Consider the following 22592-nt stretch of genomic DNA (forward strand, 5'->3'; position numbering starts at 1 on the left):
TAAGCCAAAGCTAGTAGCGCCCTCTGAACGCGAATCAAATTTTCTTGATTTTCGAGGCACGTTTTTTCCTTAGACTGTATCCATCTATTACGGAGTTATATCTATCTTTGGCTGATCTGATGATGGACACAGAAGGTGGCTATAGGAACTCTAATAAAACAACGCAACCTAATTGTGTTATTTTCTATAAAAAGGGTCCTTATTGTCGATGGCGCTTACGCCATTATTAACGATGCTCCGATATAAATACGATGCCGCGCGACGCTGCAGTGCGGCGTAAGCGCCATCGATGATAAGGTCCCTTTTCATAGATAATGCCCCAATTGTGTTTGGGTTTTTTAGAATTGTCTTTATGACTGTTTTTTTGTTGTTTTTTGTTGTTGTCCTATGGCACCCCAGAGGTGCTAAGGGCCTTCACAAGCTCGCGCCACTCCTTCCTATCTTCAGCGACCCTTCTGGCCTCGCTCCAGCTCAACCCGACCGTTAGTTGACTGTTAGTTGCCTGTTAAAAGAAAATGCAGTCAGTGTAAAAGCTTCTATCAAAAAATTACAAAGATTAGGTACTTAGTGCGAATATTACTACCTATAGAAATGTCACTGTAGTTTTTAGTTGTACCACGTATGTAGAGTCAAGGGCATAAATATATATACATTCCCAAAGTTTCAAATATGTGTACGCTCTTACACCTTAGACAATAAAGTCGTGTTCACATATTTTTGAGCCATTTGTCTGTATCGATATTTTTGCCTTCGACTGTACCTACCAACACTTCGTACCAACATGAATGTCTAAATAGAAACCAAATCCCCTCAAACGAATACCTACTAACTATACCTACATAAATAAATAAAAAACCGGCCAAGTGCGAGTCGAACTCGCGCACGAAGGGTTCCGTAACATTACGCAAAAATTCTGTTTTTAGTATTTGTTGTTATAGCGGCAACAGAAATACATCATCTGTGAAAATTTCAACTGTCTAGCTTTCACGGTTCATGAGATACAGCCTGTTTACAGACGGACAGACAGACAGACAGTGAAGTTATTAGTAATAGGGTCCCGTTTTTACCCTTTGGGTACGGAACCCTAAAAAAACAGCTTGCGACCCCTACAATTCCTTGAAGGGCAACATTATTACAGGTGTGTAGGTTGAGTATCCTTTCAAAAGCATTATGTGATAAACATTTCGTAATAATCCTAACTGTTCTGAAATAAGAAATAGGATAATGAAGGTTTTTATTTTTCACCTCAGCAGCTCGAACAAGCCTACTTTCGTCACTCCCTAGAGTGAGGAAAGTGCGAATTTCCTCACTCCAGGGAGTGACGACAGCGCGACTTTCCTCACTTCAGGGAGTGAAACAAAGTAGCTTTTTAATTTACTGAAGGCCATGAACTGCCACTTCATACTTTTATTACAATTTTTTTTCTGTATTTTTCTGTGTAATTCGAAATACATTTTAACCTTTAATATGTTCTCACTACTGAGGTAAAAAATTATGTGTGCATGTGCAACACGAGAGCAGTTATTTTACATTTCGTGTTTTTGAGTCCCTCGCTACTCTCAAGATTCTAACTTATAGAATCACTCGCTTTGCTCGTGATTTAATTATAGTAAAAAAAACACTCGCAAGAAAAACCAACTTTCCTCTCTTGTTGCACAAATAACTATATCCGTTCTTATAACTTATTAAGAACGGTTTTTCAACATTATAAATAAAATATGAAATATGCATATTTTTCGTATTCTTACATTAACAGGTTTTTATGTTGATTACGACGTTTAAAGGAGACTAATATTAACACTCATCAATAAGTAGTCATGAATTGGAACAAGTAAAAATTTAAAAAATTGGAAAAGTAAAAAGCACTAGTTCGCGAAATTCAACTTTCCGCACGCTAAACAACCACGAAAAGTAGTACTTTTTGAGCAACTGTATTAAAAAGTATATTACTTGCAGTGCAGTGAACTCGAATCTAAATATATTTCTCGTAGGTACCTCGAATCAATTTTTTTTAGAATTCTGATGGTTTTTCTGAGCATAATACTGTAACTTTATTTTCACGATTTCCATTTTCTTTCAAAAAATATGGAATGAAAAACTTGAAAGCACAAAGCAAAACTTGAAAGGAAAAGATCTCACTTAAATATTTATTTTATTCTGTTTTTAGTATTTGTTGTTATAGCGGCAACAGAAATACATCATCTGTGAAAATTTCAACTGTCTAGCTATCACGGATTATGAGATACAGCTTGGTGACAGACAGACGGACAGCGGAGTCTTAGTAATAGGGTCCCGTTTTTACCCTTTGGGTACGGAACCTCTTCATCATTATAAGTATTATAACACGTTTATTTTTTAATGTTGAAAAACCGTTCTTAATAAGTTATAAGAACGGATATAGTTATTTGTGCAACAAGAGAGGAAAGTTGGTTTTTCTTGCGTTTTTTTTACTATAATTGAATCACAATCATTCGTTCCACGGATGATTTAAATTACTTATAAATTATCTATGAGCAAAGTCACGGGCAAACAGCTAGTCGGCCACAGTGAATTCCATATTCCCGGCACCCCAAATCGTTGGAAAAATGAATTTTCTTCTGGTCGAGTGGGGGGGCCCTCGAGGCGGCGCCCCGGGAGCCCCGCCCACGGCCGTAGGCGCCGGGCCGCCGCCGCCAGTCCGCCGGCGAGCGCGCCGCGAGCGCACGCGAGTGAGTGAGTGAGTGCCAGTGGGGCCAAGCCCAGCCTTCTAACAATACTCAACGGAAAAATTGAACCCCAGATGGGAGTTTACGAGGACAGGGGAGCGATGCACTGGGTAAGCCGTGGACCTGAATATTTGGACCTTTTTTAGGGTTCCGTACTCAAAGGGTAAAAACGGGACCCTATTACTAAGACTCCGCTGTCCGTCTGTCTGTCACCAGGCTGTATCTATTAATCCGTGATAGCTAAACAGTTGAAATTTTCACAGATGTATTTCTGTTGCCGCTATAACAACAAATACTAAAAACAGAATAAAATAAATATTTTAGTGAGATCTTTTCCTTTCAAGCTTTGCTTTGTGCTTTCAAGTTTTTCATTCCATAATTTTTGATAGAAAATGGAAATCGTGAAAATAAAGTTACAGTATTATGCTCAGAAAAACCATCAGAATCCTAAAAAAAATTGATTCGAGGTACCTACGAGAAATATATTTAGATTCGAGTTCACTGCACTGCAAGTAATACGTATACTTTTTAATACAGTTGCTCAAAAAGTGCTACTTTTCGTGGCTGTTTAGCGTGCGGAAAGTTGGTTTTCGCGAACTAGTGCTTTTTACTTTTCCAATATTTTTAAATTTTTACTTGTTCCAATTCATGACTACTTATTGATTGAGTGTTAATATTAGTTTCCTTTAAACGTCGTAATCAACATAAAACCTACTGTTAATGTAAGAATACGAAAAATATGCATATTTCATATTTTATTACTTACCTCTTCGTCATTATAAGTATTATAACATGTTTATTTTTTAATTCGTGTCGATTTAACACTCCCTGCGGTCGTGTTTTAATTTATCGCCACTCGTTTCGAATTTCCTCTTTTCCGCACTTGTATCGTAAATAACTAATAAAACAAAAGCACCTTTTGAATGTGCAACAAAAGCTGCACCAGGAAAAGTCGCGTTCAAATCTAGGTTTTTTAATACGTAAAGGAATTTTAAGCGAATGCGTATGCCCAAAATACAGGGATATATCTAGGCAATAAATCATAGAGACGCTACAACACAGAAACGACATTGAAATTTACAAAGTTATTTGTGTGGTTTCACGTGTCCCGCTTGACTTGGCCATTTTTTATACCCGTGAGTAGGTAACCACTAATATTTTCTATTAATATAGATGTTTTTAACCTAGTTTGTGACTTAAACAGTCATATTATAAAAACTTTTATATGCCTACACCTTTTATCTAATATGAAAATAATTTTAGAATATTCGACCAGAAACTGCAAATGCGTTACAAGTTTGACAATGCACGCATGTTCACACGTTAATATCGGTATCATATTTATGTATCAGCTATGTGCAGCAGTATAATACGTATGTTTACATATGTATATATAAAAATGTACAAAAAAACTTGTGCTGTTACTACAAAATGCGTTAGCGAATTTAGATAATACAGGTGCCTCTTGTCTCTGTTAAGGGGCCCACTGACTATCAGTCCGCCGGACGATATCGGCCTGTCAGTTGTTCGGAACTGTCAAATTTTTGTTCTAACCGACAGGCCGATATCGTCCGGCGGACTGATAGTCAGTGGGCCCCTTTCTTTCAGAATGATACATGTGGGTACTAAGATTTTATTGGCATTTGCGTAGTGAGTTTAAAAATAACGGTTTAATAAGCAGGTACAGAAAATGTTTACGTTTATGCTAACAGTTATTTTGAGAGAGCCTCGATTCAGGTACTTATTTAAATCGGTACTGGTATTTTCTTACAATAATTTTATAATCTAAGCATGCTCAGTAATGAAAATTTTTGATCATTAATTTAGTAAAGTTAGAGCTGTGCTATTATTTCGTAAATAAACTGTTTCAATGTAGGTAGGTAGGTACATATTGATTTGTGGCGTGAAAACTGAGAAACATTTTTCAACAGTAGGTATTTTTAGGGTTCCGTACCCAAAGGGTAAAAACGGGACCCTATTACTAATACTCCGCTGTCCGTCTGTCCGTCTGTCACCACAGGCTGTATCTCATGAACCGTGATATCTAGACAGTTGAAATTTTCACAGATGGTGTATTTCTGTTGCCGCTATAACAACAAATACTAAATAAATAAATAAATAAATAATAATAAATATTATAGGACATTCTTACACAGATTGACTAAGTCCCACGGTAAGCCCAAGGAGGCTTGTGTTATGGGTACTCAGACGACGATATATATAATATATAAATACTTAAATACATAGAAAACACCCATGACTCAGGAGCAAATATCTGTGCTCATCACACAAATAAATGCCCTTACCGGGATTCGAACCCAGGACCATCGGCTTCACAGGCAGGGTCACTACCCACTAGGCCAGACCGGTCGTCAAAACTAAAAACAGAATAAAATGAATATTTAAGGGCGGCTCCCATACAACAAACGTGATTTTTTTGTCGTTTTTTTGCGTAATGGCACGGAACCCTTCGTGCGCGAGTCCGACTCGCACTTGGCCGGTTTTTTTACAGTAACACAATCTTTAGTAAATACATCATGCATACTAAATACGCAGGATATTATGTAGTTAAAAATTATATTAATTATATAACACGATTACCTCTCCACTTGTTTCTCTTTTAAAAATTAATTAGCACCTCAATGAAAAAGTCATGTCGAATTGTTTCGAAACGAACCAGTTCTTAAATAAAATAGGTGATTGTTAACGTAGGTAATACATTTAATATACACCTATTCATATGATACTGGGTAATTATATTGCTAGTAACTATCATTTATGATTTCTTTTACCACGCTGTTTACAATTACAATCTTACATTAAATTATATTTATTCAATATAGTTTATTGTGCTAGTGACATCTGAGGGCACGGTAGTGCCCTGCCAAGACGAGCAAAGCGAAGCGCATCGCTTTTTTGAGCCCTCATAACTTGCGTTTGGATTATACCAGATAAACAAAATTCTCGGGATATGATGTCAATAGTGGACTTTTTACAAGCTTTACCGCTGTACCTGTAAGCGCTGTACCTACAACATAAATATAGTAATTAAAAGAACAACCCTGAAATGTATGTGATCAATTAGCCAATTCACAAAAATAATTACGTGTCAAAAATCTTTAGGCGCAATATCTTAGAAATTCGGCTATAATTACATACTTTTAACGTATTTTAATGCAATTCAAAACTGAAGATAGTAAATAAATTCGTACGTAGTAAAAATGTAGCTATATCCTGTATGTAGCAATACTTTATAAGTGGATACCTTTATTTTACCCTCCGCCCTCCGCCGGGTCAGCACTCGGTAGGTACAAATACGAACCCGCTCTCGCAGCTTCCCGTCGGCGGCAAAACATCAACTTGAACGTAGTTTTATACCTAGTACCTACATAGTTACCTACGCCTCTCAATATATGCTTGGGTGAATATATATCATATAATCATAGAGTAACTTACACTAGAGCGCTGCGGTACTGTCATAGTAAATTTTGTAACCCCAGTAAATTCACTGTCATCTGTCGACACACTTTAAAACTAAAAAAATACGATAAAATGTATTTAAATATGGGTAAATGATTTTATTTATTTGCATAAATTATTTTTATGATTTTGACCCATGTTCTTTCACTGATATGCGTTAAAATTGTTAAATAACAAACGAAACCGTCAACGCCATCTATACGACAGCAGGCCAAAGCTAGTAGCGCCCTCTGAACGAGAATCAAATTTTCTTGATTTTCGAGGCACGTTTTTTTCTTAGACTGTATCCATCTATTACGGAGTTATATCTATCTTTGGTATAATAAAATGTATTGTATTGTATTTATTTTAAGAGCGTGCGAGTAGTGCGACTTTCAATCCGGAGGTCGCGGGTTCGGACGGCACTTTTTCGGAGCGTATGTACGAGATATCATTTGATATTTACCAGTAACTATTGTATAATAAAAAATAATGAATAGTGAATCCATTTTTCACCTTACGTCCATGTGACGGTAGCGAAACTGCCAAGTTCATTTTGGCTAAAGAGTAGTTTGTGAAGTTATTATAGGGCTTGTAGAGAAGCTTGGCTCTATAAGAGATCAACTTTTTGACAGTGTGAGCCTTATGGTTTCGTCTTGGCAATATTTTACATGAAAATGTTTTGGTGAAATTCGTTTGAGACACGGACCCCCTCAATAATATGAGTCCTCACCCTGCCCACTGGTAACATGATGCGTGTGGCGAGTGTGTAGCAGAGTAATAGTAGTGGCAGTACTTAGAGACCGGACCGGGTATGTCCTTAAACTACGTCCAAAAGGACCCGGGTATGTCCTTAAACTACGTCCAAAAGAGAGGTATGGGCACTGTGAATGACATCTCGCTTTGTGTGGTAGGGCACAGGACAGCGGATGTCATTCCAGATCTAGAGCAGAGCCCAACTGGGGAGGTACCTCCACCTTACAGAAAACCGCAGCCAAATAACACTAGACCCTACTAATAGTGTTGTGTTCCTGCCGGTGAGTAAGGTTGCCAGAGCTCGAGGGAGAGGAGTGTTAGGGTCGGCAACGCGCATGTAACTCCTCTGGAGTTGCAGACGTACATAGGCTATGGAGACTACTTAATATCAGGCGGGCCGCATGCTTGTAGTATAAAAAAAAAGATTGGTTAAGCTTCATATGGGCACAGACGGTCAGGTATGAATGTGGGTCAGCTAGATACGCGGACCGGGGGCGCGGGTCGAGGTTTCATCAGTTATCACGGCGTCTGCCAATGTTATCAATCATCACTATTCTCGTGTAAGGACAGCACTCGGCTGTTAATAACCTATCTATTTTTTTAAATGTTTTTACGATTTTTAATTTTATTATGACATTTTTAAGAATTTTGCGTGATAATATAATGTTCTAGTGTAAATATGTACATACATCCTTGCTTTGCCCTAACAGGGCCCATGTGAAACTGTTTTTTAAATTTTGTATAACCTTTAAAACCATGGTCGCAATAAAGTATGATTATGATTATGATTATCTCGGAATAATAATTTTACATGAAGGTTTAGCAGGTTGAGAGAATATAGGCGCGATATGAGACAATGTCATAAATGTCATAATGTAAAACCACCAACTACCTATGTATAGTACTAGAGCGGTACTGTCATAGTAAATTTTGTAACCCCAGTAAATTCACTGCCATCTGTCGACACACTTTAAAACTAAAATTGAAGATTTGTAAAAATACGATAAAATGTATTTAAATATAGATAAATGATTTTTTTTATTTGCATTAATTATTTTGATGATTTTGACCCATGTTCTTTCACTGATATGCGTTAAAATTGTTAAATAACAAACGAAACCGTCAACGCCATCTATACGACTGTAGGCCAAAACTAGTAGCTCTCTGAACGAGAATCAAATTTTCTTGATTTTCGAGGCACGTTTTTTCCTTAGACTGTATCCATCTATTACGGAGTTATATCTATCTTTGGTATAGTATAAGTTTTTGGCAAAAATTTCATTTTTGCTACAATCTTTTACTTTTGTACTTTTTTTCCACAGGCAACTAATTCTCATTGAAACAATTCTAAAAACCCCAAACACAATTAGGTTGCGTTGTTTTATCACAGAGTTCCTATGGCCACCTCCTGTCTCCATCATCAGACCAGCTCGATGGTACCATAATATTGCATTGTCACCCGATTTACATATGTATGCAAATTTTCAGCTTCATCGGAAACCGGGAAGTGGGTTAAATTTAACTTGCAAGATTTGACCCTTACAAACATGTTACATACTTTCATAGGTACATTGCAAGTTAAATAAAAGCTTGTAAAAAACGAGTTATTTAAGCAGCAAGTGCCTTTATACCTGCAGCTAAATCCAACGTTTAATTCGTTTAATGTTCGGGGAGTGCTAATAAAGTTTAATAAACATTTCAAATTAACCCTTTATTCCTTTTAGTGCTAAAATGTTTATAACATCAAATTAGCTAAATTAGTGGTCGAATACGGTCAGCAGTATGTATTATTAGGGTTCCGTACCCAAAGGGTAAAAACGGGACCCTATTACTAAGACTCCGCTGTCCGTCTGTCTGTCACCAGGCTTCTCATGAACCGTGATAGCTAGACAGTTGAAATTTTCACAGATGATGTATTCCTGTTGCCGCTATAAGATAAGATAAGATAAGATAAGATAAGATAATTATTTATTTGCTTAAACATGGTAATTTTAAGTTCACATAATCATTATAAGCAGTATCACATGTTTAGCCAGCCAGCGTTTTTTTTTTTTTTAATTATTTATAACAACAAATACTAAAAGGTAGGTAATAGGTTTGCCAATACAATGAGATTTAAGACAAATTATTTGTTTACGTATCTATTTTCTCGAACAACACAAAACAATGAGGGCTACCGCGTTTAATTTCGCCGCTAGGGGCGCTAGTGTAGATGGAGGTCTTTCAAAATGTCAAATGCATAGAAGTTTGGGGGGTTTCAAGGTTTTATTAATAATTGTGGTAAATCTTTGTCCATCGATTAATCATGGTAAACAATAGATATAGGTCAATAAATGTTAGTGGTTTAAAAAAGACCGGCCAAGTGCGAGTCGGAGTCGCGCACGAAGGGTTGCGTACCATTACGGAAAAAACAGCAAAAAATCACGTTTGTTGTATGGGAGCCCCATTTAAATATTTATATTATTCTGTTTTTAGTATTTGTTGTTATAGCGGCAACAGAAATACATCATCTGTGAAAATTTCAACTGTCTAGCTATCACGGTTCGTGAGATACAGCCTGGTGACAGACAGACAGACGGACAGACGGACGGACAGCGGAGTCTTAGTAATAGGGTCCCGTTTTTACCCTTTGGGTACGGAACCCTAAAAAGAGCCAACTAAAATATACAGGTTGAAAAAATGACACAATTAGACGTTAAAATACCTTTGTGTATATTAGAACGTGTTGATTTTATAAAAAAAAGCATAGAAGAATTTTGAGATCTGTTTTTCTGGACCTACATCTACAGTGGCGCCAACTGGTGAGCACAAAAACGATAGCCCTCATTCATAAAGGAAGACTACACCACTATAGGGTGTTAGGTTGGTAATAACATCACTAGTTTGACATTTAGTGTTATCTGTGTCTGGATTGTGCTCCACAAATATTTAATTAGAATAAATTATATAATGCAGTTCGTCTTTCTTTCATAACCATTATAACACAGGGCAGGCTCCTTCGCACAAAGAAAGTCTGGCGGTGCTAAGGGTCAACGCCGCCAGCATTCTAGGTTTCATTCGGGTAGCGGGAAGTATTTTATATTTCGTTTTTATATACACCCCATTCCAAAAGTATGGAAACAACGTTGTTTTCTTTAATATCTCATGTTTCTATCTTTGTTGTATATATTTGTAAACTAAGACTTACAGTAGGGAAACCCAAAAGATTAAAAATACACGCTTAATATCAAAACATCCTAAAATATTGTCAAAAAGCTAAAAAAAAGTAGGAAAAAGTTACATAATTATACCTACCCTTTAATTACATGACAAAATGAATTGGCAACTATCACAGCCAGAGTAATTTACTTTTAAAATGTTCTATTATTATTTTTACCAAATTGTCAATGAGTTGTATGAAATCCATCGTTTGAAAGATCACACTTTTCTATTGAAATACAAGCTAGTTTCCATACTTTTGGCCTGGGATGTATCTTCAATGTGTGGCCTGTAATAGGAGCAAAAATTATCTGTAGGCTATACTCAAACTGACCAACATTTGTTCAGCGACTTTTAAAAATAATGAAGACTTTAAACTTCTTATTTTTCATACAAAATAAATATTATCTTCAATGTACGCCATTATCATTGTGATTGACGTTGCCTGTCACACCTTAAACATAACAAAATTCGCAATACATTGCGTCTTGGAAAAAACTTTAAAGTGTATTAAAAATCAAAACACAAGTTATTTTTTGGTCGGTATGAGGAGTACAGCCTACAGTTTAATTTTTTGCTCCTATTACAGGCCACACATTGTATAAGTGTTGTTTAAAATACTTTTTGTTCCTATTATCTATTTACATAAACATAAAGACATATAAAAATACATCTACATAAAATGCTCTGAGGGCAGACACTACGCCGCCGCCCGCCGCCCGCCGGCCGCCGGCCGCCGGCGCTCCCGTCGGTAACAGAAAGCATTCCTGTAAAAATTCTGTTGTACCTAATGTAAATACAACTATACATATAACAAAATGTATTTATGATGAAACAACAGGCATACTCATATATGTAAATATATAATTGAATATTAATTAAACAACGAACGTATTAAGTTGAATATTCCGTCGGTAACAGAAAGCATTCCTGTAAAAATTCTGTTGTACCTAATGTAAATACAACTATACATATAACAAAATGTATTTATGATGAAACAACAGGCATACTCATATATGTAAATATATAATTGAATATTAATTAAACAACTAACGTATTAAGTTGAATATCCCGTCGGTAACAGAAAGCATTCCTGTAAAAATTCTGTTGTACCTAATGTAAATACAACTATACATATAACAAAATGTATTTATGATGAAACAACAGGCATACTCATATATGTAAATATATAATTGAATATTAATTAAACAACGAACGTATTAAGTTGAATATTCCGTCGGTAACAGAAAGCATTCCTGTAAGAATTCTGTTGTACCTAATGTAAATACAACTATACATATAACAAAATGTATTTATGATGAAACAACAGGCATACTCATATATGTAAATATATAATTGAATATTAATTAAACAACGAACGTATTAAGTTGAATATTCCGTCGGTAACAGAAAGCATTCCTGTAAAAATTCTGTTGTACCTAATGTAAATACAACTATACATATAATAAAATGTATTTATGATGAAACAACAGGCATACTCATATATGTAAATATATAATTGAATATTAATTAAACAACGAACGTATTAAGTTGAATATTCCGTCGGTAACAGAAAGCATTCCTGTAAAAATTCTGTTGTACCTAATGTAAATACAACTATACATATAACAAAATGTATTTATGATGAAACAACAGGCATACTCATATATGTAAATATATAATTGAATATTAATTAAACAACGAACGTATTAAGTTTAATATCCCGTCGGTAACAGAAAGCATTCCTGTAAAAATTCTGTTGTACCTAATGTAAATACAACTATACATATAACAAAATGTATTTATTATGAAACAACAGGCATACTCATATATGTAAATATATAATTGAATATTAATTAAACAACGAACGTATTAAGTTGAATATATCTCTGACCAGGAATATATGATCACGATTCACGCGCCATGTTGCGGAATTTCACTGGAACTAATATTTTCATACTATACTGAACTGTCACCCTATACATGAAAATAACAGCGCCCTCTTGACAATTATTCCTGGTCAGGCTTTACTTACCGGGTTAATTATGCGAGTGTAAAAAATAAAAATTTCAACAGGCGGGTGAATGTACGAATATCTATATGGAAAGTGTCTCCGCTTTATATTAATAGTAATAGAAAGGTAATTCATTTAAGGATGACTCACGTTAGACCGGGCCGTGTCCGGGCCGGAGCTTCCGGCGCTTACTTTTCTATGACATGACAGATGATCACGGAGTGCCTTCCATAGAAAACGAAGCGCCGGAAGCTCCGGCCCGGACACGTCCCGGTCCGATGATCACGTGATGCTTTCCATAGAAAACGAGCTTCCGGCGCTTCGTTTTCTATGGAAGGCATCACGTGATAACCTGTCATGTCATAGAAAAGTAAGCGCCGGAAGCTCCGGTCCGGACACGGCCCGGTCTAACGTGAGTCATCCTTTATGGTGTTATTCATAAATGCACTCCAAGTATCAAAATTAGCTATTGATCGTTTATTTAACTCTGTAGAAACTTTATTAAACATGATGTTAAAATATTTTCATAAAGGAAACTGTAAGTCTAGCTTTAAGAAAATTTCCAGTGCTATGTATAACTATAGAAGACTGTTTGTTTCTTAAATAAATAAATTTTAATCTGTCATTTAACTTCTCTATTTATAATAAAGGGATAGGGGAATTTTTCAATAAGATATTTCTATTTGACGTTAGACTACGACTACGTTTCCTTCCTTACCTACCTTTATAAACACAAGTATCGTACAATTGAGAAATAGGGTTTAAAAAACTATCACAAATTGAAACTCGATTATAACTTGTACTAACTTATAATTTGTATATAATTAAGTTATAACTTATAACAATAAATAATTTGAAATAAAAACAAAAACTCCACATTTCCACATTTTTATCCACATCCTGTAACTAAAATTAAGTATTCTTGCAAATAAATGATATTGATTGATTAATTGATTGATTGATTATAAAATTAGACTTTTTTATTTCTTTTAAATGAACAATAGAGGCATAAAGTCGTATTTTATATGATAACTAATATTTTAGGCATCCAAAACGTATTACTAAATAAATAGGCAAAAAAAGCGTGTCCACTGATACATCACTCAAAACATATCGCATTTTAAACGCCTAAGGTACTGTCACTTACCTACCGCCATCTACAATACGAAACATTTGAGAGGCAAACAAGTTCAAACCCTTACCTCATAAGCACCTGCTACTCTTGCTAGTCCTGCTAGAACAAGTCTAGTAGGAATTATTATATTAGTCACCCTTAGGGATGACTCACGTTAGACCGGGCCGTGTCCGGGCCGGAGCTTCCGGAGCTTCGTTTTCTATGGAAAACATCACGTGATCACCTGGCATGTCATAGAAAAGTAAGCGCCGGAAGCTCCGGCCCGGACACGGCCCGGTCTAACGTGAGTCATCCTTTAAGCACATGCACCTGTATATATATATTTATATATCTATATACTTATATATGTATACATTCACTATATTTATATATATTCAAATATCTAGATAAGGTATAGGTATTGTATTACTTTATTGCTTTTAAACGCTTCTCACTGCGACCACCTTGACATTTTTCTGTTTGGCCCTATGGTTACGGTGGAGAATGCCATGAGGCATTAAGTCCGCCTCTTGTACTTATTTTTTGATGTGCAATAAAGTCCTATGGCCGCCGCCGCGCGATGTCGTGGCCGGGCCGAGGGTTCAGTGGTACTACCGATTTAAATAAATAACGCAATTTACCAAGGAAATCGGTAGTACCACTGAACCCTCGGCCCGGCCACGACATCGCGCAGCGGCGGCAGCGGCGAGCGGCGGCCATAGGTGGGAACGAAAGGTCCGATCGCTGTGTCCCGCTCCAACCTATGGCCGCCGCGCGATGTCGTGGCCGGGCCGTAAGAGTGCCCAAGTGTCTAGCGCATGGAAAATTGTAGCTGCGTAGTTGCGTCGCGCCGCATCGGCCAACCTGTAGGCCAAGCACATGATTGGCGCGACAGTATCTCGCCGCGAGATAGACTATCCGTCTTTTTCTAACTGTATTAATTAAAGAGGGACGGGTAGTCTATCTCGCGGCGAGATACTGTCGCGCCAATCATGTGTTAGCCCGGCTGTCCCGCCTCAAAGTTTTCATAGCGCCGACCTGTGGGGTGTTTCTGACCCGTCGTTGTCGTTCCAGCAGCAACAGAACGATCGGTACCTGTCATCGTACGAGGGCGGCGGGTCCCTGTCGCCGGCGGCGCCGGCCGCGTCGCCGGGCTCCCCGCGCGACTGCACGTCGTGCCGCAAACGCGAGCCGCCGGACGAGCCCCCGCCAGACGACTGCGCCGGCTGCGGCGCGCGCATTACCGACCGCTACTACCTGCTGGCGCTCGAGCGCCGCTGGCACACCCCCTGCCTGCGCTGCTGCGAGTGCAAAATGCCGCTCGACTCCGAGCAGCGCTGCTACGCGAGAGACAGCAATATATTCTGCAAGAACGATTATTTCAGGTCAGTACCCCCTATACCACCCCCTAGCTTATAGGACGACTCGCGGTCACCGCCCGTATGGTGTATAGGTCTTATATAAGCCCTTATATAAGTTGCGCTCAAGAATACGACCTATTAGCAGTGTGCACGTCTGTACGAAAATAAAGGCGGTTTTCTGTGGCTCCTACATTTGCTTAAGGAAATTGAGCTTGGGGACATTATGGAGAAGACCGTCTAAGCTCCTTCGGCGCTTTTAACTCCCGCGTTCTCACACACGAGTACAGATAAGGATGACTCACGTTAGACCGGGCCGTGTCCGAGCCGGAGCTTCCGGCGCTTACTTCTCTATGGACGGACGGACGGACAGACAGACAGACAGACAGACAGCGAAGTCTTAGTGATAGGCGGGTCCCGTTTTTACCCTTTGGGTACGGAACCCTAAAAAGGGCAAATCCGTGGGAAGAGCCTATGGGTGCTGCAACACAAGTCTAGCACCACACGTACTTATCTGATGTACGCGTTACGTCCATCCTAATCGTCCATCTAGACGCGAGGCACAAGCGGCAGCGGGTGGCGACCTGGCGACGCACCGTGCTGCACACGTACCACTTATCTGATGACTGATTTACGTAGATATGCGCATCTATGACATCTCGACGGCCAGCGCGAGTGACAAGCGAACAGGCAGCGGTATGGATGGTATAGAAAAGGGTGCCAATCTCTTATGGCAGAATTGTTGCAAAAGTGACCGCTTTCAGCTTTAAATAATAGTTCCTAATCTCTCCGGTGGCGCTAGTTAGGGTCTGGGACATGAGTATAACATGAACCAACAAATAACCCGACCAAATTACGTAGGTTGTTTTTGGTAGTATTTCGGTGTATGGTGGCGCCGCCTAATTACTGTTTTTTGATGGACACTTTTCATACATAGAGATTTGGCTCCTGGGCAGCGGGTTGTGGGCACAGCTAGAGCCATGCAAAGCCTGGCAATAGTCAGTAACATACTTTTAAATGACAGGGCCGCCTAGAAGACCGATGGGGCACGCTGGGCCCTACTCTGTAGATGTACCTCAGGTACCTGTGTCCTGTACCCACTGCCGGTGACACGATCCGCCGGTGCGTTACTGGTACCTTATTTTTTAACCGTTATTATTAAAAATGACAGCTTAATACTGGGGATTAAGCGTTTGTATAATTTTCAATGTTTAAAAAAAGTGAATAAATGCCTCTGACTCAGCGTAGGCCAGTCCAAGGGACGCAGCTATGCGGTGGAATGAGATAGCAACATTAGCAACATCACTTGCTCTCTAATGCATAAATGCCCTTGGCCTACACTGGGCCATCGTGTAGAGCCATAAAACAAAATATAGTCAACACCGTAGTGTAGACGCACCAAACGATCACAAACCTAATTTATTCAATTATCAACTACGGGTAGTAACTAGTAACCGCTCGGCAATCCTCATCTCGGTTCACCACCCTAAACATGCCGCCAGAACTGGGACGCCACCTGTACCCGTCTCTAAATAATAACCATTAAGAATCAAGTCTTTTTTACTGTCTAAAAACGGCGGCAAACGTAATTTTGTCACGATACATCTCAAATGACATTATCAGCTACCCAGGCGGAGCGGACACAAGAAACAATAAAATTTTGTCATAAAACTGCGTTATGTTTGTGTAAATCAAATGTGTCCCGTAAGTAAAGTCCCCGCGGCTGGGACGGCGGCGGCGCGGGCGCACACTTCGGCTTTATGTGCGCGGTTCGGGTGAGAGTACCCAAGGTTCCGTACCCAAAGGGTAAAAACGGATTACTAAGACCACTGTCCGTCTGTCTGTCTGTCACCAGGCTGTATCTCATGAACCGCGATAGCTAGACAGTCGAAAATTTTACAGATGATGTATTTCTGTTGCCGCTATAACAACTATTACTATAAAATACGGAACCCTCGGTGCGCGAGTCCGACTCGCACTTGGCCGGTTTTTTTTTCAGTCTATCTCTTTTAAAAGTCATTACCCTTTCAGTAGAGGCTGTCGAGTAAGCAGGCATTTTGACTTCGTGATTCACCTGTGACCTGTGATCAACCTGTGACCTTTCATCGGGCGGCGTTATTATCGCCTCGCTAGTGAAGCTACCACTTTACACGCGCCCTCTAAATGGACACAGTTATTATAGTTGGATAGATCAGGCTACGCTGGTTCTGCTTCGGGTAGGGAGTTGCGATGAGCTCCGAAACAATGGGTTCCCAGTGGTTCCCACACCGATTTTACGTCTCAATCATTAATATAACATTATTCTGCTCTAGTTTGAGCACTAAAAACCGGCCAAGTGCGAGTCGGACTCGCGTTCCAAGGGTTCCGTACTTTACACAATTTAAACAATGTATTTTTTATGCGAAATGTCTTTAAAAAACCCGTACGGGTCGGATCAAAAACTAAGTAATTTAGTCCGACTCACGCTTGACTGCACATTTCTAATAGGTTTTCCGGTATCCAAAATAGATCTTTATTTTGTGTATTTTTCAAAATTTTTGGCTCTGTAGCTTCGGAGATAAAGGGGGGGGGGGGGGGGTATGGGGGGGATGGTCATTTTTTGCCTATTTTCTTGAATAACTTCTAAACTGTTTGTCCTAAAATTTAAAAAATATATTTGAGATTCTCACAATAAGCTCTTTCATTTGATATGTAACACGATATAGTTTGACAAATTTTATTTTTTAATTTTCTCATTTACCCCCCAAAAGTGGCCCCCGTGTTTAAAAATAATTAGTTTACGTTACATGTCCATCTTTGAGTCACAAACTTACATATGTGTACCAAATTTCAACTTAATTGGTCCAGTAGTTTTGGAGAAAATAGGCTGTGACAGACGGACAGACGGACAGACAGACAGACAGACAGACGCACGAGTGACATAATAAATAACCGAGTAAAGTAAGATTAAAAGTCCGAGTTAGAGGTTACTTTGGGAATTAATTGTACCGAGCGAAGTGTCATAATTCGTGTATCGGAAGCTATGTTATTAAAGATAATATAGTCAAGAACTACATATATTTTTTCCACGTCTACGAATATCAACGCCTCTTAGAAAAACATGATCATAAGGAGATTTTTCGCCTTCTGGCTCAGGGAACCGCCTTAACCAACAACAAACACACCACACACACACAACGTAAAAAAGTGTGTGTCATCATCATATAGAGTTATACTCTTGTCGGTGGAACAATTTCCATATGTGTCGGTCCTCTGCCTTCTCCTTGACAGCCTGATACGACACGACGTTGGCTTTTTAGGGTTTCGTACCCAAAGGGTAAAAACGGGGCCCTATTACTAAGACTCCGCTGTCCGTCTGTCCGTCTGTCTGTCCTTCTGTCCGTCTGTCACCAGGCTATATCTCATGAACCGTGATAGCTAGACAGTTGAAATTTTCACAGATGATGTATTTCTGTTGCCGCTATAACAACAAATACTAAAAAGTACGGAACCCTCGGTGCGCGAGTCCGACTCGCACTTGGCCGGTTTTTCCATTACTTGATCTATGTACGTTCTCCTTGATCTCCCCCTTCGTCTCCTTGCCTCAACTCTCCCTTCAAGTATGTTTTTGATAAATTCGTCGCGTCGTAGCAGTGTCCAAGCATCTTTCCTCTTCTATTTTCTATGGTTCTCAATGTGTTTTATTTTGTATTCTTTTCTTTTATTAAGGTGTGCAATAACATATTTGTATTGTATTGTATATAAAGCTTATATTTGGACCGATTAGTGCTTACTACACGTGTTGATATACGACATATGAGGTATCAAATAGTCCATTCAGAGGCCGAAGAACGTAATATTTCTAAACGCCTGACTTTTTTTTATATACCACGTCGATGGCAAACAAGAATACGGCCCACCTGATGGTAAACAGTTACTGTAGCCTATGGATGCCTGCAACTCCAGAGATGTCGAATGTTACCAAAAACTTTTTTTTGCATGAAAATGTTTTCGGTGGGATACTTTTGACGCATAGTCTACTTTACTTCCAATGTTGACTGTACCTACACCTACTGGGTCCGAGTTACCTAACATACCGTTTTGGTGAGCCGTGGGTTCGGACTCCACCTCCAGTACAGTATTGTGACATTCCATCATGTGCGATAATCGCCTTTCACGCCCACGGTGAAGCCATTTTGACGGCGGCCTCGGATATGCCCCGGAGATTAGTTCCAAAACGTACTGGGTTCAAAATTCAAATTCAAAAAATTCAAAATTGTTTTATTTCATTCAAAAATTTTACAAATATTATAGTGGCTGGTGTCTCCTTTTAAGTTATTTACAAAATAACCTGTGCTAGGAGGCACCGCTCTTCCATATCCAAATTACAATTATTTAGTATTATACTATTCTTAAAGCTATGTTTCTTTATTAATTGTGTGTGTGTGTGTGTGTGTGTGTGTGTGTGTGTGTGTGTGTGTGTGTGTGTGTGTGTGTGTGTGTGTGTGTGTGTGTGTGTGTGTGTGTGTGTGTGTGCGTGTGTGTGTGTGTGTGTGTGGCTAGGCTAGGCTAGGCTACATATCCTAGTAAGTCTTCCACCTGATCGTAGTTTTTATCTTCCAACCAATTTATTATTTTATTTTTTACATCATATTGTAGCTTTGGGTATATATCTAGTGATTTGTTTAAAGTATTATATAGGTGCGATGAACGCTTATTATACTGTCTACTAGCAAAAGTGGTGTTGGGTTACGCATTACCTATTTATTTAAAACGTCTTATTTTACTTTTATTTTATATCGTGTATCTTACCGACTATCTTATGCATCGCAGCATATTCAATAAACACAAAAATAAGATAATAACAACTCGGAGCCATGGAGCGTAGAATCCTGAAACTGAGACCTTTTGGACGCCAACGACCGATATATCGGCACCGCAGGTTCAACGCCAAAGACCGATTAATTGGTCATGTAAATTATGATTATAGTTTGACTAGATTCTGTTCGCGGCTTCGTCTACTATCCTATATCCTTCCCAAGTCCTTAACCATGCAGATAACATCGGTTAAGTGGTTTAAGCGCAAACAAGTAACAAACAGACATAAATCCATACTATCCATACTAATATTATAAATGCGAAAGTCTGTCTGTCTGTCTGTGTGTTCCCTCTTCACGCTTAAACCACTGAATCGATTTAGATGAAATTTGGCATAGAGATAGGTTGAGTCCCTGAGAGGGACACAGGATAGTTTTTATCCCGAAAAGCATCCCTTAAGAAAGTAAAAATCGGGTTGGAATTGAGATAATTAATGAAGTGTCTGCTAATTTGTGTGCATAATATGCTCAAATTGAATAATTGCTATAAGACTTTCTCCAGGCGCTATTCTTACTCTAGCTGGGTTTACTAAGTCCACGGAGACGAAGTCGCGGGCAAAAGTTAGTAATAAATACTTTCGCATTTATAATTTGAACATCACTTGTTTGAACTATTTGAAGCAATAATTACTCGGATTATGATTTTTTAATCTTCCAAAATGATAAGGCAGCACTAGATGTGTAAAGTCATCAAACCACCTTTTAACTTATCAAATATATGCCTAGATACTTATTTTCAAGTACTTTTCTAAGATTCTCAACAACGTCTGTCAGTTTACCTAATTTTCGGTCTCCAAACGCAACCTTGTCAGAAATCTCTCCATCGCACCCAGTGGAAGAACGCCCTAAGTCCTCAAAACCCTAGTAGTATTTGTGGCGTTATATCATCACGGAGCTTCAGACGGTTTCATACCGGCGGGGGGCCCATGTTACCCGTGTAGAGATAATTAAAGTCCAAACAAATTTCCGAGATAAGTCGAATGTATTAATCGCATGTGGGGTCGTAAGAACGCATATTTATGATTACGACTGAAGAGAATTTTTGGGTCAACACTCGTAAAGGTACTACTGTAGCCGCCGTGCAGGTCAGGATCTCGGCGACTCAAATAAAAAAACTTCAATTATTAGTGAACAGATATAATCTTCCTCAAGCTTCACAAAGGTTCTTGCTAAAACGGTAATCTGCAGAAGTAGTTGTTATGGAGGCTGACGAAAAAGTAAAGCGAGGTTTAGCAAGAACTACTGAGGTGAACTGCATTCAAAAGTTTGATCAGATACCGCAATGTAATGAAAATTGCATGTAAGTTCTTGCTAGTCTAAACGGACCCACTGACTATCAGTCCGCCGGACGATGTCGGCCAGTTGTTCGGGACTGTCAAATTTTTGCTCTAACTGACAGGCCGATATCGTCCGGCGGACTGACAGTCAGTGGGCCCCTTAAACCTCGCGAGTGGTTTATAGTAGACAATGTGTACCTTGCAATATTATGTTACATAACGAAGGCTGCAAAAAATATCTGATTTTTTTTTTTTTTTTTTTACCCAGGGGAAATCCGTCAGGGATCCCACCCGACTCGCACGGACTAAAACCCCTGGGGTGTTCCGACGCTCGCTTTTGGACGGGGTTACGGGAACAACTTTGCAGACCTCCGAGACCCCGCCGGCGTTGCCCTTGCGGGCCCATCAATTTGGGGCTGCTCCAGCAGCCTACTCCGCTGAAGGCACCTCGGAACACTTGAGGGCCTTCCAGCTCGGAAACCTCTTCAGGCGAGTGATGGGGCTCCCGACCCATCACTCGCAGGTTCTGTCACTCGCAGAATCTGTCACGCAGTTTCTGTTAGGGTGGCAGCATTCGGGCTGCGAAGGCTCTTCGCCGCCTGCCTGGCCTCCTTCGGCGCTGAGGGAGCGAGTTGGCGTCGTTCTCGCGCATTCGTTCAGCGGCCTCCTTTTGCGTCAGGACGATGACGCTAAAAGTGGCCACTGCCGCCCATGCCTCTTCACTGCCGATAGCCATCAACTCCCTGTTCCAACCTCAAACCAGTTCCATCCAACCCTGGCTGCATGTAGTAAACACAGAAAACCGCCTAGGGGAGGGGATAGGGGTTGGTCTGTGGTAGTAAATCATCATCTGCGCAAGGTATTTCATTAGAACAAAGGCTGTTGCCATGGGTCGTGAAAAAAATCATATATAATAGGCCTTTTCATCTGTGCCAGATGTTTTAAGCAGCATCCCGGTAATGGGTAAGGTAAGCAGTATCCCGGTAGGGGGGAGGGGGGGGGTTGTTAGGGGTTGGTCTGTGGTAGTAAATCATCATCTGCGCAAGGTATTTCATTAGAACAAAGGCTGATCTGATGCCATGGGTCGTAAAAAAAATCAAGTAATTCCTGACATTTTCGTATTCCGGCCGCTTTCTTGACAAATGCCAAAATTCCTATCGTCAGGAAACTGACGTCTGGCAACCCTAATTGCAGGTGACTTTACAGTCGCCGTCAGATATATAGGAGCGGCCAAGACTCTCACAAATATCTGAACACGCCTCTATTGTAAAGGCGTTAGAGTGCGTGTTCAGATATTGTGATCACCTCCGCCGCTCAGATATATCTGATGGCGGCTGTACACCACTACGCTACGAGCTCTTATTGTTAAGAGCTAACTATACTGATAGTTTAAGAGATGCAATGTAGGGCTTTATTACCACGGAGTAAGGTGCAAAGTTAACTGAATTATGTACATACGTCCTTACGCTTCTGGCCTTTGGCAAGTTTGTACGAACTTATCTAAGGTTATTTAATAAGTCAAGGGTCGCAGGTTCGCTTTTGTTGTATGAAATATGCAGGTCACGTTACTCAACGTAGCTTATATCCTTCTACAATTCTATTTAGGGTCGGAGATGCTACCTAATCCTAAGAACCGGCGTGAGACCTAGTCTTAACGACTTAACGACGAAAACAACTATATGTGCTCTTTAAGTAAAGGAACAACTTATCTCGTTTTTAGGGTTCCGTACCCAAAGGGTAAAAACGGGACCCTATTACTAAGACTCCACTGTCCGTCTGTCTGTCTGTCACCAGGCTGTATCTCATGAACCGTGATAGCTAGACAGTTGAAATTTTCACAGATGATGCATTTCTG

General features: G+C 39.5%; 1 protein-coding gene across 2 annotated transcripts in view; it reads left to right on the forward strand.

Moving 5' to 3' along the window:
• Nucleotides 1-2687: 2687 nt before the first annotated feature.
• LOC134754558 (protein apterous-like) overlaps nucleotides 2688-22592 on the forward strand; it is a 130831-nt gene continuing 110926 nt past the window's right edge. For both annotated transcript variants that reach the window (XM_063690870.1, XM_063690871.1), the window contains exons 1-2: nucleotides 2688-2815; nucleotides 14321-14631. In XM_063690870.1, the coding sequence (XP_063546940.1) occupies nucleotides 2780-2815; nucleotides 14321-14631 (347 nt within the window). In that variant the 5' untranslated portion in view covers nucleotides 2688-2779. The remainder of the gene's footprint in view (nucleotides 2816-14320; nucleotides 14632-22592) is intronic.

Source organism: Cydia strobilella, chromosome Z (assembly GCF_947568885.1).
Source record: "Cydia strobilella chromosome Z, ilCydStro3.1, whole genome shotgun sequence".
NCBI classification, from domain to species: Eukaryota; Metazoa; Arthropoda; class Insecta; order Lepidoptera; family Tortricidae; genus Cydia; species Cydia strobilella.